This window comes from Hyaena hyaena, unplaced genomic scaffold (assembly GCF_003009895.1).
Source record: "Hyaena hyaena isolate Hyena2069 unplaced genomic scaffold, ASM300989v1 scaffold_238, whole genome shotgun sequence".
NCBI lineage: Eukaryota > Metazoa > Chordata > Mammalia > Carnivora > Hyaenidae > Hyaena > Hyaena hyaena.
This window is the reverse complement of record NW_024080870.1, coordinates 2,117,997-2,145,703: the sequence shown is the minus strand read 5'-3', so window position 1 is coordinate 2,145,703 and position 27,707 is coordinate 2,117,997. Positions and strand designations below refer to the sequence as shown.

The following is a 27,707-nucleotide window of genomic DNA, read 5'->3' as shown; positions in this document are numbered from 1 at the left end:
CAACGGCAGATTTCAAGGCCTGCACTCCAGGCCTGCCCAATCTCCGGGGCTGGGCCTGGGAATCTGCTTTTCATAAGGGCTGGGGGCGGGGCAGAATTCTTGGGATGAGAGATTTTTGGGAATCACTGGCCACCTCCAAACGCTGAACGAGGCTGTCCAACACTGACATTCATTTATGATTCACTCGTTCGCTAGCCCAGTCGACAATTCTGGGACGTCCACCTCATTCACTGGCCCGCCGCTCCGTTCCTCCCAGGGTCACTGTCCACGGTCCCCAAATGCGCCTCTGAGCCCGAAACTCGTCCCCTCCGGGCGGCTGCCCGATCTTCCATCCCTTCACCTTAGGCGACAGCGCCTTCTCTCCCAGGCGTGGTCCCCACTGAGCCCGGGACCCGGACCCTCGCAAGCCCCACCCCCGCCCGGGCTGCCGAGCCCACCTCCCCAGCCCGCGACTGCGCTCTGGGCGCCGCGCGCCCCGCCTCCACCTGCACCGGCGCAGCACCGCGGGGCGCTGGCTCCACTGCCCTCCCCACCCCGCCCAAGGCAGCGAGAGGCGGAGAGCCTGGGCCGTGGGCTCCAGGTGGGCTCTGGGGAGGATGAAGCAGGTAGGGATGCGGGGACAGGAGGGTGGGGGAGATGACGGGAGGAGCCTGCGCAAGCGCCCGGGGAAGCGAGGAAGAGGGATGCGCACGCCTTGGGCCTGCGCCTGAGCCTGCGCCTGGGCCTGGGCCTGGGCCCGACCCCAAGTGGTCCTCCTGGAGGAGGATGAAGACCTGGGGTTGCAGCCGCGGGGGAGGGGCCCTGCCGGCAGAGGGGTGGCCTGGGGATGTGCACTGCCTGCCTGCCACCTCTGTTTGGTGTCCCCCAGGCCCTGGTGGACGATACTGAGGATGTGTCCCTGGACTTCGGCAACGAAGAGGAGCTGGCCTTTCGGAAAGCCAAGATTAGGTATGTCACCGACGTGGCTGTGACATCACCCAGAGCCGCAAATTCACTTATTCATTCATTCATCATTCATTCATTCATTCAGAAGGTGTTGAGCACCTGGTGTGTGACAGGCATGGAACTAGGAACATACCCTGTGCAGATCAGACAAGGCCCCTGCCCTCCCGGGGCCTGCAGTGTGGGGTGCTGGGGGACTAACAGTGAATAGGCAAACAAAGATGGTCATGAGGTAATGACAGAGTGTGAGAAGATTTGAGAAGAAACTCAACAGGTGATGAAGGAAGGTAACGTGAAGGCCGCTAGCCCTAGCGCAGTCAGGGAGGGCCTCTCTGAGGAGGTGGCCTTTGAACTGTGACCTGAATGCTGAGAAGCCAGCCATGCGAGACCCTGTAGAAAGTGTTCCAAGCAGAAGAACAGCAGGTGCAAAGACCCTGAGGCTGTGTTGGGAGGTCCAAGAAAGGCCCTGTGTCTGGGGGTGGTGGGGAAGGGAGAGGGGCTGGCGGGAGGCTGGAGAGCTGGACAGAGGCTTAGCTTTTTGTTCTCATCCCTGCCTCAGCGCCAGGCTGACTGACGTAGCACCCTGGGTCGAGTCACTTGCCTACCAGAGATCTTCCGTATCCCAGACGCTGGCAGGATTAGGGTGTGAGGAATGACGCATGGACACGGTTGCTGATGGCCCAGGCAGCTGCCGCATGTAGCAACCCCCATGCCTCAGCCGCCCTTACTCCCCATCTCTCTTTCCAGCCCTCAGGGTCAGCGGGGTGGGGGCCTGGCACCTACATGCCCTTCCTTTTCAGTTCTCGGATCCAAACCCAGTAAACCCCGGACTGGAATATGACCGCACTAGGCTACTGTAAACCCTAAACTTGCTGGCTTAAAAACAGCAGAAATGCATTCTCTCACGCTTCTGGAAGCCAGAAGTCCAAAACGAGTTTCACTGGGCCAAAAAAAGGCCTCGGCAGGACCACACCCCACCGGAGGCTGTGGGGGAAGGTCTGGCCCTTACCTTTCCCAGCTTCCACTGGGCGCGAGGCCAGCACTGTAGCATCTTTGACTCGCTCTCTCCGCTCCTTTTTCACGTTGCCTTTTCTCTGCCCAGCGTCCCTCTGTCTTCCTCTGCTAGGGTGGCTTGTGAATGCATTTGGGGCCCATCCGATGACCCAGGCTAAGGTCCCCATCTCAAGATCCTTCACTTAATCACATACGCAGAGTCCCTTTTGCCCCGTAAAGTGACATCCACGGATTCTAGGGATTAGGACCGGGGTGTTTTGGGAGGGGCATTCTCCAGCCTGCCCTAATGACCAACGACTGCTTGTCTTTAAGGAAAGACGCTGTAAGGAAACTGGAGTCCTGGGGGAAGATCTTATAGAACATCCGTTCTCGTCCGTGGTGCATGGCATACAGGGCGCACCCCCTTCCTTTGTGGAGGTGTCCAGTCCAGAGCAGGGATGGTCAACCCCAGCACGGCCGACATCTTGGGCCAGATGATTGTTTGCCGTGGGGGTTGCCCTGTGCATTGTACGATGCCACCAGTGCTCCCAGCCTCTCCTCACCGGATGCCAGGATCATCTCACCGACGATGAATCCAGACACTGCCAGGTGTCCCCCCAGGAGCAAACTCGCCCCCAGCTAAAAATTGCTGGTGAGGGGGGGATGGGTGTAGGTGTGCCCATGGCTGCTGTGACACCGTGTTTTCAATGCTGTGATGGGCAAGAGCTGGAGCAGTTACCCTGGTCGGGGGAGCGATGACAGCTGAGACCCGAAGGGCAGGTAGGAGGTAACCAAGCGGGAAGGGTATGACCCACAGTGGTTTGGAGGTGAGAGCATGAGTTTAAGGAGTTGACAGTGGTTCACAGCGACTTGGGAGCAAAGTCACCGAGAGTGGTGTGAGCAGAGGCCGGGGCCAGACCCCGAAGGGCTCATAAGGGAAGTGGTAGAGCTCTGCTGTCCACTAGAACTTTCTGTGAGGATGGGAATGTGCTAGATGTGTGCCGTCCAGTATGGTAGCCACCGGCCAACATGTGGCTCTCAAGCAGTTGGTGTGTGGCTACTGTGAAACTTGGGCAGAACTTTGGATATTTAATCTTTATTTTTTTATTTTACTTTATTTTTTAAATATTTTATTGTATTGCATTGTATTATATTATTTTATGTTAAAGTTTATTTATTTTGAGAGAGAGTGTGAGCATGGGCAGAGAGAGGGAGGGAGAGAGAATCCCAAGCAGGATCCGCACCATCAGTGCAGAGCGTAACACGGGGCTGGAACTCACAAACCGTGAGATTGTGACCTGAATCGAAATCGAGAGTCGACGCTCAACCGACTGAGCCACCCAGGGGCCCCTAAAGATTTTATTATTTAAGGTCATCTCTACACCCAACGTGGGGCTCGAACTCACAACCCCGAGACCAAGAGTTGCACGCTCCACCAACTGAGCCAGTCAGGCGGCCCTCATTTTAATTTAAGTTTCAGTGCCCACGCATAGCTACCATGTTGGACAGTAATAGGATCAGAGTCGCAGGACGGAGGAGGGACAGTAGAGGCAGGTGCGGGCGGGGAGGTGGAGGGAAGTGGGGGTGCCCAGAGACACATAGGCAGTAGGATCAGCCAGCCTTGGTGATGGGCAAGATGTAGGCTGGGGACAGGGACGGTAAAGGGCGGTGCCCAGGTCTCTAGCCTCGTGATCCCGGCAAAGGAGCACTTTTGGGGTCACAGAGGTTGGGCTCAGGAAGTCCCTGATTGGGATTGCCCAGTTCCTGGATTGTACTGGAATGTCTACTAGCCGGGTTTGGTGGGCAGCTGGGGAGAGAGGCTGGGAGCCTGGGCATTATTCAGAGGCCCCCCGGGGGTGGCAGCTCACGGACCCATGTGTGTCTCAGAGCCGCCCGTCCCAGAATCCTCTGGTGTGCCATGCTGGCTTCTGGGCCCAGCTCTGCACCCACTTAACCAGGTCAACAGGGTCTGGGCCTGGGAATGCGCATTTAAAATAGCATCTCTCCTTGACTCTGATAATCAAGAATATAGAGAAGTCTCTCAAATCCTGAGGATAACTGAGCTCCTGGATAGCAGGGTGGAAAGGGGGCTCTAAATGTGGTTGACGGATGGGCTTCAGGAGGTCAGGAGCCCTCTGAAAACTAGTATCTAAGTTTTGCATGTGTTGCTTAGGAAAAAAATTAAGAGTCACTAGTGTACAGTGAGAATCATTTGGGAATTCCTGTTAAAATGGACTCCACCTTGACTTTGAAGGAAGGTGATGTGACGGAAGGGAGTCTGGGGTATCGGGGCCACTTCTCTTACCGCTTGCTGTCTTTGTGGTTTTGGAAACGTCACCTCTTCTTGCTGAGCCTCCATTAACCCATCTGTAAAATGGAGATAATCGGACCAGCCTGAACTCCCCATGTGCATTTTTTAGTTTGTCGAGCAAGTAATTATCCAACATCTGCTGGGTATCAGGTGCTGAGCCCTGGGGTGGAGACCAGACCTGTTCCTCCCCTTCCTGTCCCCAGTTCTAGGTCATCGAGGTGCAGTGTTGTGGTAGGGGGTCTTGGGGGAGGGGACCTGGCAGTATCAGGGGAGGTTGTGACCCCATGGCACACCTGGGCAGGTAGAGGAACCGTTAGCCCAGTTCTCCGAGAATGTGTGTGCGTGTGCATGCGCTTTCCTTTCGTTTTTCCTTCCTTCCTTTCTTTCTCTTCTCTTTTCTCTTTTTCTCTTTCCGTCTTTCCTCCTGCCTTTCCTTCTTTCTTTTCTATGTTTTCTTTCTTCTTTCCTTCCTTCCTTCCTTCCTTCCTTCCTTCCTTCCTTCCTTCCTTCCTTCCTTCCTTCCTCCCCTTCCCTTCCCTTCCCTTCCCTTCCCTTCCCCCATCCCTGTCTCTTTCTCTCCTTTTTTATTTTCATTGGTGAGAAACCCCACAACCTGAAAGTTACCAGTTAAACAACTTTTAAGCATACAATTCAGTACCATTAAATATAGTTGTGTTGTTGTGAAGGAGATCTCCAGAACTTTCTCGTCTTGCAAATCTGAAACTCAGATTTTAAACACCTCCCCGTTTCCCCCGCCCCAGTCCCTGGCACCCAGCTTTCTTCCTTCTGTCCCTGTGAATGTGACAACTTCAGATACTCCATGTAAGTGGGATCGTATAGAATCTGTGCCTGGCTCATGTCATTTAACATAAACGTCCTTGGGGTACATCCATATTTTAGCAGGTGTTGGAATTTCCTTCGTTTTTAAAGGCCAAGCACTGATACACCGTGTCCTTCCGTTCATCTGCTGGTGGGCACCGGCTGCTTCAGGGGCTTAGCTCTCGTGAATAGTGCCTCAAGGACCATGGACGTGCAAATATATCTTCAGCCCCTGCTTTCAGCGCAGGCCCCACAGTGGAACTGCTGTGTCCTATGGTATTCTGTGTGTAAGTTTTCGAGGGATTTCTGTACCATTTTCCATAACACTTTGTACCATTTGAGAATTCGGCCAGTGATATGCAGGGCTCTGATTTCTCCACATCCTCACCAGCACATGTTACTTGCTGGGTTTTTTTTTTTTTTTCCATAGGAGCCATTCTGATGGATGTGGGGTACCTCATGGGGTGCTGATTGACATTTCCCTGATGATTGTTAGCGGTGAGCATCTTCTCATGCACATCTGGGCCATTTGTATGTCTTCTTTCATGAAATGTCCATCCAAGTTCTTTGCTCACTTAAAAAAAATTTTTTTAACGTTATTCATTTTTAAGAGATGGAGAGAGACAGAGCTTGGGTAGGGGAGGGGCAGAGAGAGAGGGAGACACAGAATCCGAAGCAGGCTCCAGGCTCCGAGCTGCCAGCACAGAACCCGACGTGGGGCTCAGACTCATGAGCCATGAGATCATGACCTGAGAAGTCAGATGCTTAACTGACTGAGCCACCCAGGTGCCCTTCTTTCCTTATTTTTTAATCGGGTGGAGTTTTTGCTGTTAAGTTGTAGAACTTCTTTATATATTGTGCATATTAATCCCTTATGAGATATACGATTTGCAGATATCCTCTCCCATCCCATAGGTTGTCTTTTGGCCCTGCTGATTGTGTCCTTTGATGCACAAAAGTTGTTTAGTTTGACGTAGTTCTATTTGCCTATTTTTACTTATGTTGTTGTTGCTTTTAGTGCCATGTTGTTTTGTGTTTTAAATTGAAATATAATTCATGTATCGTAGACCACCCTTTTAAAGTTTATGTTTTTTAATTTATTTTGAGAGGGAGAGAGAGAGCAAGTGGGGGAAGGGCAGAGAGAGAGGGAGACAGAATTCCAAGTAGTCTCCACACTGTCCGCGCAGAGCCCGATGTTAGACTCAAACTCATGAATTGTGAGATTGTGACTGGAGCCAAAATCAAGAGCCGGACGCTTAACCAACTGAGCCCATAAACCACCCTTTTAAAGATACAGCTTGGTGTGGTTTTTAGTATATTCACAAGGTAGTGCAGCGATCTCCACTGTCTAGTTTTGGAATTTTTTCATCTCCCCAGACAGAAACCCTGTACCCATTTAGCACTTGCTTTCCCTACATCTCCCCTCCCCCAGGCCCCAGCAACTATCCATCTACACTCTGTCCCTACGAATTTGCCTGCCCTGGACGTCTCCTAGAAATGGAATCACACAGCATGTGGTCCTTGCCTCTCTTCTTTCACTACACGTCATGTTTTCCAGGTTTGTCTGTGTTTGGACATTTCTTCGTTCCTTTTTATGGCTGAATAATACTTCATTGTTTGGCTAGAGCACATTTGGTTTATCCACTCCTAAGTTGATGGACATTTGCATTATTTCTGCCCTTGGTTCTTATGAGAAGGGCTGCTATGAACATCTGTGCACAAGTTCTTCTGTGGACATTTGTTTTTCAGTTCTCTGGGGCGTAAACCTAGGAGGGAAATCGCTGAGCCTATGGCAGACCCCGTGTTTTAGCCATGCTGTGTTGCAGACCCTCTCTGAGCAAGGACTCTGGGCTTTCGGCCGCCTCGGGGAGTAGACAGAGCCTGGACGTGAGATCACACAGACCCAGGTTTGGATCTTGAGTCCACAAGTCTCCAGCCCAGGTTAAGGGCTCAGCTTGGCAGGCAGCCTCACAAGACACAGATAGGCTTCCAGACAAAACTGAACCGACTCAGCCGGATGGAAGGATTTGAGACAACAATACCACATCTTTTCTCGCTGGGGGGTCCAGCCACCCCTCCACTCCCTCCCACAGTTCCCCGTGCTCTCCCACCTATGTGGGCCATGCTGGGGTGCTAGTGGCAATAGCCAGAGTGCTCTGAGTCACCTGGAAGTCTCAGCCTCAGTCTCCTACCAGACTTTTCTATGATTCTGTTCATAGTCAGGTCATTTCCTCCAGCCCACGGGCAGCTCCATGCTACGAGCGGGCAGATAGGACACTGCTGTGGGAGACCCAGCTCGTTCCCAGGCAGGCCTGATGGTAACCCTGTGCTTGCCGTGACCTTGACCAAGTCAGGGCACCTCCTGGGTCCCTAATGTCCTCATCTGTCCAATGGGGACGATGTTAGCTCCCTGGCAGGGTTGCGTAAAGTGTACTAGGTGAGGCGACAAATGTATACCGCCGGCTGAGGCGAACCATTGGCTCCTGTATGGCCTTCATAAATGCTGCCTGCTACCTGCCTTCTGTGTGGCTTCTGTGTCCTGTTGCTGTGGGCAGGGCCGGGGCAGAGGCGCATCCACAGGTGGAACCGGATGTCACACAGAGGCTGTCCGTGGAGCTGGAGACTGCCTCCTGTTGAAGTTATATCTGTATATATATATATCTTTTAAGGTGCCATCTTTATAAAATGCACGTAGACCCAAAGGCTGCGGGTCCCCGTCAGAGTAGGATGCTATCCTCCTGCTGCGGACAGAATTCTTAGATCTGATTGTCAGGGCCGGTGTGTCTGCAGGGTTCGGTCAGTGTTGCATGGCTGGCCCCCACCCAGCCCAGGGTCTCCAGCTGAGAACGCTGTCCCTTGGTCCCAGACGCCCTAGGGAGTCACATGTTAGCAGGGACCAGGCCCTCAGGCAAAACTCACAAGGAGCCAGAACTACCCGCCCCCCCCCCCGCCCCCGCTCCCCTGCAAATCCCTGACCAGCCCATCAAGCAGAAGAATAATGTTCTGTGTCTCAAGAAGCCTTTCCGCTGTCGCTTCGTCTTACCAGGCTGGACGCAGAAGTAGTTCCTCTAAATGAGCCACAGTTAAACAACAATGTTGGCTGTTTTTGAGGGGAAGTTAGAGGGAATGAAAAATAATAGTAATAGCGAACACCGAACCAGCACTCAGGATCCATCTAATCTGCATCGCAAACCTGTGAGATGGGGACTGTGATTTCCATGCTTCGAAGGTGAAGGAAATTGACAGAGAGACCCGAGGGACTGGCCCAGGGCCACGCGGCTAGGAGGCCGCAGGGTGCTGATTTGAGCCCGTGGAGGCCGAATCTTGCATCCCACTCTGCTTAGGGGCTGGGCTGCTCCCACAGGGAGGGACACCGGGGATGAGCCGTGGGAACAGCACCGTTAGGGCTTCCTCGTGGCGCGTCCTCTGGGGAATAATTTACAGTGTCCCAGGGTCCGTGGGGCTGCAGAATTGCTCCCAGTTTGTAGAGCAGGTTTTCTTTACATCAGCACTAGTCGACATTTGGGATGGATCATTCTTTGTTGTGGGGGCTGCCTTGTGCACTGTAGCATTTTAGCGACAGTAGCTCAGCACCCCATCCCCAGGTGACAGCCACAAATGTCTCCAGATGTGGCTACATATCTCCTGGGGACAAAATTGCACCTGTTGAGAGCCCTGATTAGCTTATTCTCTCTCCCTCTCTCTGTCTGTCTGTCTCTCTGTGTCTGTCTCTGTCTCCCCCTCCTCCTGATCTCCCTCCCTCTAGAGTTTGGATGAGTTAAATTTGCATTTGAGGGAACTCAGAGCATTCCCAGCACCTCTGTGTTTGACACTGACCCAAGGGAAGCTGGTGGGGCGAGAGGTGAGGGCGGTGCAGCCGGCAGAGGACAGACAGAGCCTTGGTGGCCACCTGCCATGCTCTGAAATCAACTCTAATTGCAGCTGTAATTGCTACACACGCGCGCGCATGCATGCACACACGCGCGCGCACACACGCACACACACACACAACCATACTCCAACACATAAGGAGGAGAATTTGGGGTTTTCTTTGTGGTTATTCCAGGAAGTCTGTTTGCCTCCGTAAGTGAGGACCCCAGTCCCCTGTCCCCAGTAGCCCTGGGGACGTCATGCCGCCCCTCCCCCCACCCTGAAATCTATCTTCAACATCTAGAAATACTACACGTAAGCAGGTCCCATCAAGGGCTGATGGTTTAATTTTAAGGAAGGCCCATAATTACCAAGGAAAACAACCCACAGAATCAGGGAACTAGACAAATTTCGGTTCTCTTTGATTAGAGCACAGAATTCATATTTTGAAATTAAGTCCTTGTATCAACAGCAGCTTAACTTCCCTTTAGTGACATTTCTTGCTAACATGAAATTGATTGCATAAGCCCCACCAACAATAAAATCACCAAAAGGAGAAGGAAAGGCATTTGGGGATGGTGGTCAGGGTCCTTGATGTTTGATATCTGACAGGAGGCTGACCCCTGAGGACCTATAGTATTTAATTCACTCATTCATTTATTCTGGGCTGATGCTATTGACGTGTGGGACCAGACACTCTTTTTATTATTATTATTTTTTAAAATTTATTTACTTATTTTGAGAGAGACAGAGACAGTGTGAGTGGGGGAGGGGCAGAGAGAGAGGGAGAGAGAGAATCCCAAGCAGGCTCCGCGCTATCAGCCCAGAGCGTGATGCAGGGCTCGAACCCACAAACCATGAGATCCTGACCTGAGCTGAAACCAAGAGTCAGATGCTCAACCGAGGCCAGACATTCTCTGTTGTGAGGACTATCTCGTGCACCGTAGCAGCATTTCCTGGCCACTACTCCACTGGATGGTAGTGGTCCCTGAATTGTGACAACCGAAAATGTCTCCAGATATTGCTAAGGGCAGGGGCAAAATCAATTCCCTTCGAGAACCACCATTTTTTTCCTTGTACTCACTTCATTTGTTCATTAAGTCAATGAAAACTCCCAAGAACCTCTGTGCACTGAACACGGTGCTGGGGGACACGGAGAGAACCAGACAGGCCTGGTCCTGACCCTCATGGAACTGACATTTTAATTAAGGAGAAGACAGTGACCATCTAAGCGACTCTCTATTCAACTTTAAGAAACTTTAGAGAGTGCTAGTGCTGGTAAGGGGTACGTGGGGGGTAAGGGGGCCTCCTTTAGACGAAGGGGGGCTCAGAGGTGTCTTTTTGGAAGAGGTGCATTTGGACTGAGGGACCCAAATGTGGAGGAGGAGCCAGGCATGGGAAGATGCACAGGAAGAGAGTCCTGGCACAGGAAACAGCAAGTGCAAAGGCCCTGAGGCGGGAAATGTATTTAGGGGTGGTGGAACCAGGAGGTAGGAAGTGAGGAGTGCGAGGAAGACAGTTGGAGATTCGTTAGGGGGACGGACATGAGGTTTTGAAGATCCCAGTGGAGAATTTGGAATTTCGTCTGCGTTTGATGGGCCATCTTTGTAGAGATTTGAGCAGGGAGGGGGTGGTATGACCCGACAGGCGCTGGAGGAGGCTGCCCGTGACTGCCCTGTGGCCACGGGGTCAGGGCAGAAGCAGCGAGACGGGTTAAGAGGCTGGTGAAGGGGCCGAAGCGGAGGCTGCCGGTGGCCTGGGCCGGCTCAGCTCCAGGCACCCGCTTGGGGACCTGGTTCAGGCTGACTTTTGTGCAGATTCTCCCAACCACCGAGGTATGAGTCCAAGGTCAGAGAGAGAGGGCTGGAAGCAGGCGGGGCCGAGATGCGGGTCTTGGGGTCTCAGGGCCCCAACTTCATCAGCATCCCCAGGGACCTCAAAGGAGGGGCGAGCCTTCGGGTCCTCGGGCTCTGTCCCTGCAGACGCCCACTCAGTCCCTGTGGCTATGGGTGTGGGAGCCTCCGGGAGCACGACTCTTCTGTGCCCCAAGCAACTTGGCAGATTTTTCTAGGCTGTCCATTTGTGGATGGTGAAGAACGCGCATGCTCACTGTCTGGCACGGGGCAGTAGGCATGGCTACAAAGCTCAGCCGTCTGTTCTGCTAAGTGACACTCGTTACATTTCCTTTTAAATTACATTTCCAGCTCAACGGGTCTGGGTCAGGATCTGAGGGGCTAGCCCTTCCCTGGCCCTGAGGAAATCCTCCCCACGCAGGGGCTGGGCCGTGGGTGTCCCCGGGTGGCTTACTCAGCCCTGCTCATCACAGGAGCTGGCACTTTCAGAATGAGTCAGACACGGCCACAGACCGTGTGTGTGGATCCTAACATTGTTCCTGCGTTACAATACACAGGTGTCTCTGCCCTGGATTTTAAAATACTTTGGAATAGAAATTGCAAAGGAATCGTTCGGGATACTGATTCCAAGCCTCAGACATACTCTTTTAGGCCAGGGAAGTATTTTAAATGAGTCAGATTTTATTTATTTATAACTTTTTAATGTTATTTATTAACTTAAAAATTTTTTAAATGTTTTATTTATTTCTGAGAAAGAGAGAGACAGCATGAGCAGGGGAGGGTCAGAGAGAGAGGGAGACACAGAATCCGAAACAGGCTCCAGGCTCTGAGCTGTCAGCACAGAGCCCGACGCAGGGCTCGAACCTGTGAACTGTGAGATCATGACCTGAACCCACGTGGGACGCTTAACCGACTGAGCCCCCAGGTGCCCTAAACTCGCTGTTTCTCAAACAGTTTTGAAAATATTTTTATTTTTTATTTTTTTAAAATGTTTTATTTATTTCTAGGAGAGAGAGAGAGAAACAGTGTGAACAGGGGAGGGTCAGAGAGAGAGGGAGTCACAGACTGAAACAGGCTCCAGGCTCTGAGCGGGCAGTCAGCACAGAGCCCGACGCGGGGCTCGAACCCATGAACCGCGAGATCATGACCTAAGCGGAAGTCGGGCGCTTAACCGACTAAGCCACCCAGGCGCCCCTTGAAAATCTTTTTAAACCATTTATATGTTGATTGCAAGTTTAATTCCATGTCCTCAGACATCTTAAACTACGATTTTAATTTTGGCGTTAGTCATGGTTTTGGGTGCCACACTGACCTGCAGACACGTGCGTAACGACACGTGTGCAGCAATGACAAAACCTCCTGCCCGCGATGGGATGATTGGTGGGCCCCAGGTGAAAGCATCGTAAAACACAGCAACAAAGCATGTTGTTAGAAAATAATATTTTGGGGGCACCTGGGCGGCTCAGTTGGTTAAGTGACTGGCTCTTGATTTCAGCTCAGGTCGTGAACTCACAGGTCGTGAGATCTAGCCCCGTGTCAGGCTGACAGTGCAGAGCCCGCTTGGGATTCTCTCCCTCCCTCTCTCTCTGCCCCTCCCCCGCTTGTGCCCTGTCTCTCTCTCTTTCTCTCTCCCTCCTCACAAAATAAATAAATAAGCATGGAAAAATATTTTTTAAGAAAATAATATTTTGAGTCAACATCCTTAAAATGACTTAAAAAATCTTTTATTTTGAAATACATTCAAACTTATCAGAAAACCGCAAGCATAGTACAGAGAACTACCACATGCCTTCCACCTGGGTTTACCAGGGGTTAACACTTTGCTCTGTGTGTGTGTGTGTGTGTAGGTGTGTTTGGAGGTATATATGCACACCAACCCAGGATTACCCACTGCATTTAGTTATTCTGGAATATTTCTAGCCTTTTTAAAATTTTTTTAAAATTTTATTTTAGAGAGTACTCTCACGAGTGGAGGACAGGGGCGGAGGGAGGGAGGAAGAGGGGGGGAGAGAGAGAGAGAGAAAGAGAGAGAGAGAGAGACTCAAGCAGGCTCCATGCTCAGTGCGGAGCCTGACGTGGGGCTTGATCCTATGAACCAGCCATGAGATCATGACCTGAGCCAAAATCAAGAGTTGGACTCTTAACCAACTGAGCCACCAGGCATCCCTAGCCTTTCTTTATCTTTCATGACTTAGATGGTTTTGAAGAGCCAAGGCCATTAGGAAATGTACCTAAACTTGGGTCTGTCTGATGGTTAGATTCAGGTGAAGACTTTTGGCAGAAAAACAGAAACAATGTTGTCTTACAAAAGGAAAAAAAATTTAAGCTCTGTCACTATTTAAGTTTTTTTTTTTAATTTTGAAAGAGAGAAAGAGAGAGAGAGAGAGATCACAAGCAGGGCAGGGAAAGAGAGAGGGAGAGACAGAATCCCAAGCAGGCTCTGCGCCATCAGCACAGAGCCTTGTGCGGGGCTTGAACTCACCAACCGTGAGATCATGACCTGAGCTGAAATCAAGAGTCAGACGCTTGACTGAACGAGCCACCCAGGTGCCCTTCAAGTTCTGTCACTATTTTTTTTTAACATTTTTATTTATTTCTAGGAGAGAGAGAGAGAGAGAGAGAGAGACAGCGTGAGCAGGGGAGGGTCAGAGAGAGAGGGAGACACAGACTCTGAAACAGGCTCCAGGCTCTGAGCTGGCAGTCAGCACAGAGCCCGACGCGGGGCTCGAACCCACGAACCGCGAGATATGACCTAAGCGAAAGTCGGACGCCCAACCGACTAAGCCACCCAGGCGCCCCAAGCTCTGTCACTATTAAAGGTGGCCCAGAAATGGCATTTTTTTGCCCTCCCCCACCTGTGAGCTGCACCCCAGCCCCCAGATTTTGGTCTTTGATTCTCTTTCCAAAGAACCCAGGGCTCCTGAGAGAGGAGCCACTTCCAAATCTGGATGCAGAAACCGCTCAGATTGGATCTGGCACATCCTTTTGTTGCCAGAAAGCACAAATATGTTTTGAAATGTCACAGAAGTTCTTTAGAAGAAAGAGCCCAGTATAACGGGGCCCCCACGGGCTGCGGTGGTGACTCGGTATCTGCTGAATGAATGGATGATGAATTTCATGAATATGAATGAATATGATTTCTATTTTCCCATTAAATAACCTATAAGTTGGGCCCTACCACCCACGGCCTTTGTTTCTAAGGTGCTATAAGATGCACGTTCAGTTACAGGTATTGGGGGCGTGGGACAGGAAATGAATGCCATGTTAATAATCACATCCATTCATGGGTACATTCTGATTCCAGAACCATTAAAATGGCCACAATGGAGGGAGAGACAGGATTCTCTCCATTTTGCGGATGAGACAGCTGAAGCTCCCAAGATTCAGGCCAAGGTCTCACCGTAGCTAACATTTGATGCCTTCAAATGCTGCCCTTTCTGGCAAAGTTTAGTTAGCTCTTCAGAAATAAAAGCACGTTAATGGGTGAATTCTACTTTCTCTTTTCAGTGCCCAAAGAAAGCACCCCACTCCGATGCAGGGTAAAAACAAATAATATGGATTTCTTGTTCAACCTCTCTGAGGTGCCTGCTGCCTGATTTAAAATGCCTTTGTGCTGGCTGACTTCCACTCCGGCCTTCTGGAAAGTTAGTCCTTTCTCTCCCTCTGTAATAACTCTGGGCCTCCCATTTAAAAGAGGTGACGGTAACACCATCTGCCCCCATGGCCTCCTCCCTCCATCCCCAACTCTCTCCAAGTAAGCCTAGGACCCTTCATTTTGCCACCTGGATTCTTAGAGGAACGTGACTCTCTCTGTCCTTCCTCCCTTTGAAACCACCTGACAAAACACAATGTGGGTTACACAGTTAAAAGTCTTTAACAGTAGAGCCTGTATCAGTTAGCTACTGCTGCATAACAAATTATGTCAGACTTAGTGGCTTCAGACAGCAATCACGGTCTCACAGTGTGAAGGTCAGCAGTCTGGGAGTAGCTCAGCTGAGTGGTTCCAGTTCTGGGTCTCATGAGGTTGCACTCAAGTGATCGGCCAAGGCTGAGGTCATCTGAAGGCTCAACCGGGGTGGGAGGAGCCCCTTCCAAGATGGCGCCTTCACACTGCTGTTGGTTGGGCACCTCAGCTCCCTGCCATGTGGGCCTTGCTGTAGCAGTGCTGCCAACATGACAGCTGGCTTCCCCTAGGGAGACAGGGAGAGAGGGGGAGAGCAAGGGAAAGTGACCGCAATGGAAAACTGTGACTTATAACCCAATCTCAGAAGTGACATACAGTCACTTCTGGTGTATTCTATTAGTCATGCAGAACGGCCCTGGTTCACTGTCGGAGTTGACTGTACAAGGGTGTGAACCCCAGGAGACTGGGATCATGGGGGAACACCTCAGAGGCTGGCTGCTTACGGAGCCCAGCCCCAAGGAGGAATGGACACGCGTGTGGCCACAGAGTGCCCACTGTGCTCCAGGCACTGGTGTTCGGTAGATGGGATTATCACTGTTTTGCAGGTGAGGAAACTGGACCAGGAAGGTTGAGTCACTGGTCTAAGGTCACACAGTAAATAGGAGAACTGAAATTTGCAAGGCAGTCATCTACTTCCCTGGCTACTTTAAAAAAAAAAAGAAAGAAAGAAAAAATATATATGTTATAGAGAGTTACAAGCACACACACCAAATAGGATGAAATCATGAACTCCACAGACCCATCACACAGCTTCAGAAATGATCGACTCATGGCCAGTCTTCTTTGAATTATACCCTGGTTATTTTGAAGCAAACTCCAGACATCACATCATGTCACTTCAAGCATAATTTGCTATGTTCTCTCTAAAAGAAAATTCCTTTTTATTTTATTTTATTTTTTAAAGAACATTTTCTTTTCTTTTTAAGTCTATTTATTTTGAGAGAGGGGGAGAGAGCAGATGCTGGGGAGGAGCAGAGAAAGAGGGAGAAAGAGAATCCCAAGCACACTCCGCACTCTCAGTGCACAGCCTGACGTGGGGTTTGATCCCCCTGAATGGTGAGATCATGACCTGAGCTGAAATCAAGAGTTGGGGCGGGGGGTGCCTGCGTGGCTCAGTCAGTTGAGTGTCTGACTTCAACTCAGGTCATGATCTTGCAGTTCGTGGGTTCAAGCCCCGCATCAGGCTCTGTGCTGACAGCTCAGAGCCTAGAGCCTGTTTCAGATTCTGTATCTCCCTCTCTCTCTGACCTTCCCCTGCTCATGCCATGTCTTTCACTCTCTCAGAAAGAAATGAAACACAAAAATTTTTTTTAAAAAGTTGGACGCTTAACCAGCTGAGCCACCCAGATGCCCCAGGAAAACTAATTTTCAAAAGCAGAGCCACAGTAGCATTTCCCACTTTAAAATAATGAATAATTCCCAAATATCCTGAAATATCTAGCCAGTGTCCAAGGTTTCTTGATTGTCTCATAACTGTATTTACTTATTACTTGTTGGACCGGCACCTGAGTAGCACTCACGTGGCTTGCTGGGTTTCTTTTAGGTCCTTTTAACCTGTGGGCTCCCCAGTCCTTCTGTCTTTTCTTCCCCTGTGCGATTGCTTTCATGATCTGGAGAGCTTCCTCCAGGCTGGATTTTGTGTGTCCATCAGTATTTTCTTCCGTCCCCTAGATTGCTTGCACGTTAGTAGCGGGAGCCGGAGGCTGGATGGGATTCAGGTGTGGTTGATTTGACGCCGGCTTCAAGGGGCGGGGGGTGTCCTTCCACTCGGGGCTCCTGATGCCTGCTCGGCCTCAGCTGCCTCCCGCCCCGGGTCCTCTCGGCGTGAACTGCAGCGATCTACTTTCTCCCCCTCGTCAACGTGTTAGTCATTGCCTCGTGTACGTTGTGAAGGGCACGACGCGTGTTAGGGTCTCGCCTTCATCCTTCCGCCTTGTAGACACGAGCGTGTCTTCTCCCCCATAGGGGGGCGCGGAGGGTTTGTAAGTATCGGGTGCCTTGCAGGTTGTTACTCGGATTGTCCCACTGTTGGCCGGGCGGGAGCCTCTTCCAGCCGGTTTCTGCGTCTTTTGCCCGACTTTATGGTCTTGGACGGCCTCCCTGCTACCTGGGGCTTCCGATGCCCTGTGCGTTTCTCCATCTGTGCCCGCAATCTCCCGCATGGACTCCAGAGGCCAGCATCTGGGCGCCTCTCTGGCCTCGGCTCTGTGCCTAGAAAGTGGCAGGTGAGCCCAGAATCCCATCTCTTAGGGGATGTATGTGGGGGGGGGGTGTCCCCAATGTCTGTGGCTCTGTGGGGGGCAGCCATCAGGTGCGGCAGCCTGGAAACCCTGGGCTGAGATTAAGGACTTGGGTTCTGGCGCTGAGTCTGCCGCTCGGAGCAGCTGCTAGCCCTTAGCGTGCCTTCCTGAACCTTCTTCCTTGGGTAACTCGGTTCCCTCCAGGGCCTGAAGCTGGAGAGGGGAGGTGGGGCTGATTCCAGCTGCCTTCACTTGCGTAAATGCTTCTTTGCTCAGACCCCGGGGCCCTTCACTTCACCTTGCTTCCCGCTTTCTCCTCTGCAAGCTGCCTACCTGGCTTACTTGGTGTCCCCGGGTAGGTATTAACAGGTTGATTCGTCTAACTCTCAAAAGGTGACCTTATTTGGAAATAGGGTCTTTGTGGATCGGTAGTTAAGCTGAGGTCCTCCTGGAGTAGGGTGGCCGCTAATGAAGCGTGACTGGTGTCCTTATGAAAAGCCAGCTTCAGGGAGACAGGCAAGTTTAGGACGCCGTGAGACACAGGGGGCAGACATTGGGGTGCCGGCCGCCATTGGAACCAACCCTGTCCACACTGGGAGTTTGGATTTCTGGCCCTGCAGCGGAGGCGGGGCAGGGGGAGCTAGAAATGTCTGTTGTTCTAAGTCACCCTGCTGGTGGTGCTTTGTTAACAGTAGCTGCGGAGACTCATACAGCAGGCGCCTGCTCTCCCACGGTGGCACCACCTGCATGCTCACTGAGACAGACTCTCGGGCCTCACCCCAGACCTCCCGAATCAGAGTCCTGATTTAACTCGGGACCCAGGTGATCCGTCTGTGGACGAAGGTGGTGGAATGGCTCCGCCCCGGACGGACGCACCGCGTCTGGCAACAGCTGGCATTACCTGACACCCCCCACCCCCCGCCGTGTAGGGACGTTACTCTCCCCTGTGACCTTCCCCACAGTGCCCTGCAGAGGCGCTGCTCCCCGTGCGCGTGCTGCACGCTCAGGGACACGTGATTCCCGTGAACTATGATTGACTGGCACTCCCTGGCATCTGGTCGTATGGGTGCGGAGAGTGGGACTCCCACAGAGAGGTCAAGTTACCTGCTCAGGGTCACACAGGTCTCCAGTGGGGCAGCTGGGATTTGAATCCAGGCAGCTGTTAACCGCTGCTCACCCCTCCCTCCTTCCCACTACTTTGGGAGGCTCCTGATGGCCGCTCTCATTTCCCCGTTTCTTTCTCGCCTATAAATTGTGGTAAACTACGTGTTGTGTAAAAGTGGCCATTTTTAACCGTTTAAAGTGAACAGTTCCGTGACCGGTGTGGACCCATCACTGTCGTTGGGTTCCAGAACCTTTTCATCACCCCGAAAGGGAACCCTGTGCCCATTAAACACGAATTCCCTGTCCCCGTCCCCCCACAGCCTCTCCTGAGCTTGCCGTCCCTCTAGATGTGCCTGTTCTGGATGTTTCCCAGGAGGGGACTCCTACCCCCTGTGACCCAGCTGCGTGTGCTTTGCTTTTTTCATTTGTTTTCCAGGTTCCTCCACGTTGTAGCAGGTGGTCGTACTTCGTCCCTTTTTTAAAATTTTATGTTTCATATTTTTTATTGTGGTTACATACACATCACCTAAAATTGACCATTTGGGCCATTTCCAACATACAGCTGCGGGGCAAGCGTCCCCACCGTCTGTCTGCCCGGACCGGAACCCTGTACGTGGTAAGCAGTAACTGTTCCCTCGCCGTCCTGCCTCGCCGGCTCTGTGCGCCTGGCTGTTCGAGGCCCCTTGTGCGGGTGGAACCCGCGGGTATCGGTGCCTGGCTGCGTTCACGGAAGCCCAATGCTTTCAAGGCTCTTCCAGCGATGGCCTGTGTCCGTGCTTCCTTCCTGTCTGTGGCCGAATAATGTCCCCCCGTGTGGATGGGTCACATTCTGTTCACGTACCTGGCAATGGGCACGTTTCCACCTTCTGGTGCCTGGGAAGGTTGCCGTTAGGCACACGCCGTACAGGTTTTTGTTGGAAGATGGGCTTTCGATTCTTTTGACTTCCAGTTGTTTTGAAAGCTCTGGGCTCTGTGGCTGGGGGAGGGGGGTCCCTGCCATGGTGCCCTCCCAGGAGAGAGGGGAAGACCCCCTCCCCCCCATAGGGCGCTGTGCAGGCCCAGCAGCCAGGGGCCCGCTGACTCGCCTCTGGATCCACTTTCATTTGCTGCTAAGCCTGTCCAGCCTCTAAAGTTGGGATGTCTCTTTAAAAAGAAATAAAGAACAGAAACAAGAGTTCAAGCCCTGGCAACCAGAGGGAAGTCTGGTTATTTTGTTTGTTGGTTTTTTTAAAATTTGCTACAACGCTCGGACTTCTGTTGTGCTAACCTTCGAACCCGAGCCGTTGAGGACCTAGCAGTCTGCGTCTGCGTCGGCCCAGGTGTCCTCACTGTCTGAAAAGCTGCCTGCCCGGGCTCAGCTGGAGGGGGCCATTGGTTGTCCTGTGAGGCAAGAAGCCAGGCTGCAGGACAGAGGTGCGAACACCGCCTCTGGGGCATTCTGGGGAAGAAACCTCCCCTCCTGCCCCGACGGGCCGCCCCCCTGGCTAGCCAGTCCCGTGGGGTTTCACGAGGGCACACAGGGCTCCCTGCTTTGACAAGTGCCGGTTCCTCCAGCCTCTCTCGTCTTTGCTCCTGGACCCGAGTCCATCTTGAAGATGCACTGGGAGAGGGCCACTTGATTGCGAGCAGACCCGGAGTCCCCCGAGGTCGTGTTAAAATACAGATTCGGGCTCAGGAGGCCTGGTGGGGGTCTGCTGGTCCCGTGTTTCCAAGACATCCCAGCCGTGGAGGGGAGTGGATGAGGGACGGGCAGGCGGTGTTGTGCCTGGGGGTCCCACGGTCTTCATGGTGGCAAGCTGCTGTGAGCGGAAGAGCCACCTGACTGTAAGTGGGCGTCAGGGCTGAAGAAATAAATAGCAGCACGCTACCCATTTTTAACAGTGGAAGGGGAAAACCTCTCAGAGAGGAGCTCTAAAAAGAGCCTCCCCGGCCGAAGCTTTCTCCCCCTCTCAAAAATCGTCACCATGAACGAGAAACAGTAGGCAGAGTGATTAAGCGCAGCCACCTGAGGCCCTCTGTCGTAGGTATTTCCTCTCCAGGAACCTCAGGCATCTGGGGTGGATGTTGGCCTCCCATTTTATAGCTGAGTAAACCAAGGCTCTGAGCGCTTGTACCTCGTCCGGGGCTGTACGCTCACTCGGCAAGGACGCGTGCGAGTGTGGGTCTAGGCTCTCTGTCAGGATCTCCTGTGTCCCGGTGGGGGCCCAGTGGACACTTAAATTCCAAGTAGAAGTGGCCTTGGTTGGTTGGTTGGCTTTGTTCTGTTTGCGAGGAATTGGTAAGCCCAGAACAAAGGGCCTGCTTTCTGGAATTTTCCTCATCCGTCCAACTGTAATGGTCAGTTTCTCAGTTGGGGATTTTTAGGTCTGGATTTTTATTCTGACCACAGATAGCCCCCAGAGTATCAATTCATGGGCTTGGTTTATTCTTGCCTCCATGCAAAGTTGAGGCTGCCTATGATTTCTTTACTTTTCTACTTTTTAATTTCCATTTACATAAAAGTACAGAGAGCTGTGAGCCTCCGTCATGATCAGGACGTGGCCAGTGTGTTTCATCTTTACTCCAGCCCCTGGGTTGTTGAGAAGCAAATTCTAGGCATCCTCTCAGATGCATGGTTTGTTTATTTGTTTTGTGGCAGAGTAAACCAAGGAGTAAAGATGCAGTCTTTCCTCAACCTTTGTCCCAGTGAAAAGCAGAGAGAGTTTTTTTAAAGTAGGTTTCGTGTACAGTGTGGAGCCCAATATGGGGCTTGAACTCATGACCCTGAGATCAAGAGGTGGATGCTTAAGGCACTGACCCACCCAGGCGCCCCTCCAGGATGAGATTTAAAGGATGAGAACATAAAATGGGGTGTTTGCTGAGGAACTGAAGCCAGAGACCGTCTTTAAAAACCAGAGCACGGTTTTCAAAGTAATTTGAACAATTAAACGAAAGAAGTTTTTAAGATCCTGTTCAATTCCTGCTGAATTCAGGATCGAACCAACCTTTTCCCCTCAAGTCAGAGCCACCTTAGAAGTGTAACGGAAGGGCGCCGGCGTAGTTCATTCCGTCAGGCATCTGACTCTTGATTTCGGCTCAGGTCACAATCTCCGGGTTTGTAAGATCGAGCCCCCTGTCGGGCTTTGCACTGATAGCCCGGAACCTGCTTGGGATTCTCCCTCTCCCCCTCTTCTGCTCACCCTGTCTTTCTCTCTTAAACCTTAAAATAAAAAAGTGTGAAAGGGGACGTATGTCCTCGTGGGACCTCCCCCGATTTTACTCTTTACTTTGTTTAGACACAGCCTCTCCCCAACCCCCATCCACCGCCACCCGTGTCCATTTTTAGACATTTAGAGCAGTTTTAGGTTTACAGAAAAACTGAGTAGAAAGTACAGAGTCCCGGTAAGCCCTCCCCGAGCCCAAGGCTCCCCATTAACAGCTGGCAGTAGTGTCCTGGATGTGTTACATATGATGGACCGACACAGCGTTACCCCGTGGGCCCTTGTTTACACGCGGGTTCGTGCTGGTGCTGTCCATCTTCTAGGCTTTGACGGACACGTGATGACCCGTATCCACCATTGTGTCGTACACAGTATTTCACTGCCCTGAAGGTCCCCTGTGCTCTGCTTATTCAGCCCTCCCTCACCACCCCCCGTAACCCCTAGCAACTTTTTTTTTTTTTTTTTTTTTTTTTCTGTGTTTTTTTTTTTTTTTTTTCCAGAACGTCCCTAGTGCTTAAGTCCTACAGTAAGCAGCCCTTTCACACTGGCTGCTTTCACTTTGTAATGTGCATTTAAGGTTCCTCTTTGTCTNAGGATCGGTAGTTAAGCTGAGGTCCTCCTGGAGTAGGGTGGCCGCTAATGAAGCGTGACTGGTGTCCTTATGAAAAGCCAGCTTCAGGGAGACAGGCAAGTTTAGGACGCCGTGAGACACAGGGGGCAGACATTGGGGTGCCGGCCGCCATTGGAACCAACCCTGTCCACACTGGGAGTTTGGATTTCTGGCCCTGCAGCGGAGGCGGGGCAGGGGGAGCAAGAAATGTCTGTTGTTCTAAGTCACCCTGCTGGTGGTGCTTTGTTAACAGTAGCTGCGGAGACACATACAGCAGGCGCCTGCTCTCCCACGGTGGCACCACCTGCATGCTCACTGAGACAGACTCTCGGGCCTCACCCCAGACCTCCCGAATCAGAGTCCTGATTTAACTCGGGACCCAGGTGATCCGTCTGTGGACGAAGGTGGTGGAATGGCTCCGCCCCGGACGGACGCACCGCGTCTGGCAACAGCTGGCATTACCTGACACCCCCCACCCCCCGCCGTGTAGGGACGTTACTCTCCCCTGTGACCTTCCCCACAGTGCCCTGCAGAGGCGCTGCTCCCCGTGCGCGTGCTGCACGCTCAGGGACACGTGATTCCCGTGAACTATGATTGACTGGCACTCCCTGGCATCTGGTCGTATGGGTGCGGAGAGTGGGACTCCCACAGAGAGGTCAAGTTACCTGCTCAGGGTCACACAGGTCTCCAGTGGGGCAGCTGGGATTTGAATCCAGGCAGCTGTTAACCGCTGCTCACCCCTCCCTCCTTCCCACTACTTTGGGAGGCTCCTGATGGCCGCTCTCATTTCCCCGTTTCTTTCTCGCCTATAAATTGTGGTAAACTACGTGTTGTGTAAAAGTGGCCATTTTTAACCGTTTAAAGTGAACAGTTCCGTGACCGGTGTGGACCCATCACTGTCGTTGGGTTCCAGAACCTTTTCATCACCCCGAAAGGGAACCCTGTGCCCATTAAACACGAATTCCCTGTCCCCGTCCCCCCACAGCCTCTCCTGAGCTTGCCGTCCCTCTAGATGTGCCTGTTCTGGATGTTTCCCAGGAGGGGACTCCTACCCCCTGTGACCCAGCTGCGTGTGCTTTGCTTTTTTCATTTGTTTTCCAGGTTCCTCCACGTTGTAGCAGGTGGTCGTACTTCGTCCCTTTTTTAAAATTTTATGTTTCATATTTTTTATTGTGGTTACATACACATCACCTAAAATTGACCATTTGGGCCATTTCCAACATACAGCTGCGGGGCAAGCGTCCCCACCGTCTGTCTGCCCGGACCGGAACCCTGTACGTGGTAAGCAGTAACTGTTCCCTCGCCGTCCTGCCTCGCCGGCTCTGTGCGCCTGGCTGTTCGAGGCCCCTTGTGCGGGTGGAACCCGCGGGTATCGGTGCCTGGCTGCGTTCACGGAAGCCCAATGCTTTCAAGGCTCTTCCAGCGATGGCCTGTGTCCGTGCTTCCTTCCTGTCTGTGGCCGAATAATGTCCCCCCGTGTGGATGGGTCACATTCTGTTCACGTACCTGGCAATGGGCACGTTTCCACCTTCTGGTGCCTGGGAAGGTTGCCGTTAGGCACACGCCGTACAGGTTTTTGTTGGAAGATGGGCTTTCGATTCTTTTGACTTCCAGTTGTTTTGAAAGCTCTGGGCTCTGTGGCTGGGGGAGGGGGGTCCCTGCCATGGTGCCCTCCCAGGAGAGAGGGGAAGACCCCCTCCCCCCCATAGGGCGCTGTGCAGGCCCAGCAGCCAGGGGCCCGCTGACTCGCCTCTGGATCCACTTTCATTTGCTGCTAAGCCTGTCCAGCCTCTAAAGTTGGGATGTCTCTTTAAAAAGAAATAAAGAACAGAAACAAGAGTTCAAGCCCTGGCAACCAGAGGGAAGTCTGGTTATTTTGTTTGTTGGTTTTTTTAAAATTTGCTACAACGCTCGGACTTCTGTTGTGCTAACCTTCGAACCCGAGCCGTTGAGGACCTAGCAGTCTGCGTCTGCGTCGGCCCAGGTGTCCTCACTGTCTGAAAAGCTGCCTGCCCGGGCTCAGCTGGAGGGGGCCATTGGTTGTCCTGTGAGGCAAGAAGCCAGGCTGCAGGACAGAGGTGCGAACACCGCCTCTGGGGCATTCTGGGGAAGAAACCTCCCCTCCTGCCCCGACGGGCCGCCCCCCTGGCTAGCCAGTCCCGTGGGGTTTCACGAGGGCACACAGGGCTCCCTGCTTTGACAAGTGCCGGTTCCTCCAGCCTCTCTCGTCTTTGCTCCTGGACCCGAGTCCATCTTGAAGATGCACTGGGAGAGGGCCACTTGATTGCGAGCAGACCCGGAGTCCCCCGAGGTCGTGTTAAAATACAGATTCGGGCTCAGGAGGCCTGGTGGGGGTCTGCTGGTCCCGTGTTTCCAAGACATCCCAGCCGTGGAGGGGAGTGGATGAGGGACGGGCAGGCGGTGTTGTGCCTGGGGGTCCCACGGTCTTCATGGTGGCAAGCTGCTGTGAGCGGAAGAGCCACCTGACTGTAAGTGGGCGTCAGGGCTGAAGAAATAAATAGCAGCACGCTACCCATTTTTAACAGTGGAAGGGGAAAACCTCTCAGAGAGGAGCTCTAAAAAGAGCCTCCCCGGCCGAAGCTTTCTCCCCCTCTCAAAAATCGTCACCATGAACGAGAAACAGTAGGCAGAGTGATTAAGCGCAGCCACCTGAGGCCCTCTGTCGTAGGTATTTCCTCTCCAGGAACCTCAGGCATCTGGGGTGGATGTTGGCCTCCCATTTTATAGCTGAGTAAACCAAGGCTCTGAGCGCTTGTACCTCGTCCGGGGCTGTACGCTCACTCGGCAAGGACGCGTGCGAGTGTGGGTCTAGGCTCTCTGTCAGGATCTCCTGTGTCCCGGTGGGGGCCCAGTGGACACTTAAATTCCAAGTAGAAGTGGCCTTGGTTGGTTGGTTGGCTTTGTTCTGTTTGCGAGGAATTGGTAAGCCCAGAACAAAGGGCCTGCTTTCTGGAATTTTCCTCATCCGTCCAACTGTAATGGTCAGTTTCTCAGTTGGGGATTTTTAGGTCTGGATTTTTATTCTGACCACAGATAGCCCCCAGAGTATCAATTCATGGGCTTGGTTTATTCTTGCCTCCATGCAAAGTTGAGGCTGCCTATGATTTCTTTACTTTTCTACTTTTTAATTTCCATTTACATAAAAGTACAGAGAGCTGTGAGCCTCCGTCATGATCAGGACGTGGCCAGTGTGTTTCATCTTTACTCCAGCCCCTGGGTTGTTGAGAAGCAAATTCTAGGCATCCTCTCAGATGCATGGTTTGTTTATTTGTTTTGTGGCAGAGTAAACCAAGGAGTAAAGATGCAGTCTTTCCTCAACCTTTGTCCCAGTGAAAAGCAGAGAGAGTTTTTTTAAAGTAGGTTTCGTGTACAGTGTGGAGCCCAATATGGGGCTTGAACTCATGACCCTGAGATCAAGAGGTGGATGCTTAAGGCACTGACCCACCCAGGCGCCCCTCCAGGATGAGATTTAAAGGATGAGAACATAAAATGGGGTGTTTGCTGAGGAACTGAAGCCAGAGACCGTCTTTAAAAACCAGAGCACGGTTTTCAAAGTAATTTGAACAATTAAACGAAAGAAGTTTTTAAGATCCTGTTCAATTCCTGCTGAATTCAGGATCGAACCAACCTTTTCCCCTCAAGTCAGAGCCACCTTAGAAGTGTAACGGAAGGGCGCCGGCGTAGTTCATTCCGTCAGGCATCTGACTCTTGATTTCGGCTCAGGTCACAATCTCCGGGTTTGTAAGATCGAGCCCCCTGTCGGGCTTTGCACTGATAGCCCGGAACCTGCTTGGGATTCTCCCTCTCCCCCTCTTCTGCTCACCCTGTCTTTCTCTCTTAAACCTTAAAATAAAAAAGTGTGAAAGGGGACGTATGTCCTCGTGGGACCTCCCCCGATTTTACTCTTTACTTTGTTTAGACACAGCCTCTCCCCAACCCCCATCCACCGCCACCCGTGTCCATTTTTAGACATTTAGAGCAGTTTTAGGTTTACAGAAAAACTGAGTAGAAAGTACAGAGTCCCGGTAAGCCCTCCCCGAGCCCAAGGCTCCCCATTAACAGCTGGCAGTAGTGTCCTGGATGTGTTACATATGATGGACCGACACAGCGTTACCCCGTGGGCCCTTGTTTACACGCGGGTTCGTGCTGGTGCTGTCCATCTTCTAGGCTTTGACGGACACGTGATGACCCGTATCCACCATTGTGTCGTACACAGTATTTCACTGCCCTGAAGGTCCCCTGTGCTCTGCTTATTCAGCCCTCCCTCACCACCCCCCGTAACCCCTAGCAATTTTTTTTTTTTTTTTTTTTTTTTTACTGTGTCCATAGTTGAGTTTTGCCCAGAACGTCCCTAGTGCTTAAGTCCTACAGTAAGCAGCCCTTTCACACTGGCTGCTTTCACTTTGTAATGTGCATTTAAGGTTCCTCTTTGTCTTTTTGTGGCCCGAGAGCTCATTTCTTTCTAGCTCTGAATAATACTCCCCTGTGTGGCAGGACCCACAGTTTATCTGTTCACCTGTCGAGGACGGACGTCTTGAGTCGCTCCCACTTGGGGGAAGCAATGCATGAAGTTGCTGTAAATGTCTGTGTCCTGTCGTAGGCGTGGACTGAAGTTGTCAACTCATTTGGGTCAATACTGAGCAGCGGGCTTGCTGGACTATATCACAAGTAGAGTTTGTAGGCTGATTTGCAAAGACTTCTCTTTGGTAGCTTGAATCAAAACTTTTTAAAGGTGTAATGTACACAAAGTACACTAAAGTAGATGGTTTGAAATTTTTTAAATATTTTTCTTAAAAAATTTTTTTTAATATTTATTTTTAAGAGAGACAAAGCATGAGCAGGGGAGGGGCTGAGAGAGGGAGACACAGAATCTGAAGCAGGCTCCAGGCTCTGAGCTGTCAGCACAGAATCCGACACGGGGCTCAAACCCACAAACCGTGAGATCGTGACCTGTGCTGAAGTTGGACACTTAACCGACTGAGCCACCCAGGCAACCCTGAACTTATTTTTAAAGTTTATTTATTTTGAGGGAGAGAGAGAAAGCAAGCAGGGGAGGGGCAGAAAGAGCCAGAGAGAAAGAATTTTGGGCAGGCTCCACGCCATCAGCACAGAGCCCAATGTGGGGCCCAAACCCATGAACCGTGAGATCATGTCCTGAGCTCAAGTTGGATGCTTAACCAGCTGGGCCTCCCAGGAGCCCTGGTTTGAACTTTGATACCTGTATGCCCATGAGATGGAGCTGAGGAGTGTTCCGCACCCTCCCTCAGCCACACCCAGAGAAAATGATACTCGACTTCCAGCCCCATCCGTGGGCTCTGCCTTCGGCCAGCTCCCAACCCGCAGCTTCAGAAAGCAGATTTTTGGTGGAGGTGGGGAGGCATTAGTAGCAATTTGCTTTATTTTGGTTGGTTTTGCTCTAACATTTATTTTTCACTTTTACGTATTTTAGAGCATGAGCTCTCTCAAGGTTGGGGGGGGATCTTATGTAGGCTCCGTGCTCAGCAGGGCTTGACCCCATGGCCCTGGGATTCTGACTTGAGCCCAAATCAAGGGTCAGAGGTTCAGCTGACAGAGCCCCCCAGGCACCCCTCTTTTGGGTGGTTGTGAATGGCAATGCCGTCTTTGTTGACGCTGGGCTGGAGCGGAGGCTGGCATGCCGCCGGGGTACATGTTTTCGGCTCTGCAGGCTGGCGCGCAAGCGTGGCTGTGATCCACTAGAACTTGACTTAGAGAAACAGGCCAGGTCTCTGAGGCCCGCGGACAGCAGCGCTTTCCCTTGG

At 52.0% G+C, this 27,707-nt stretch overlaps 1 protein-coding gene across 5 annotated transcripts in view; it reads left to right on the top strand.

The window, feature by feature from the left end:
• Window positions 1-490: 490 nt before the first annotated feature.
• Window positions 491-27,707, top strand: part of TVP23A (trans-golgi network vesicle protein 23 homolog A) — a 33,399-nt gene continuing 6,182 nt past the window's right edge. For 4 of the 5 annotated variants that reach the window (XM_039244330.1, XM_039244326.1, XM_039244327.1 and 1 more), the window contains exon 1: window positions 724-948. In XM_039244330.1, coding sequence (XP_039100261.1) covers window positions 827-948 — 122 coding nt within the window. In that variant the 5' untranslated portion in view covers window positions 724-826. Of the gene's footprint in view, window positions 606-723; window positions 949-27,707 lie in introns of those variants that run through there. The other variant, XM_039244328.1, reaches the window with a different exon arrangement.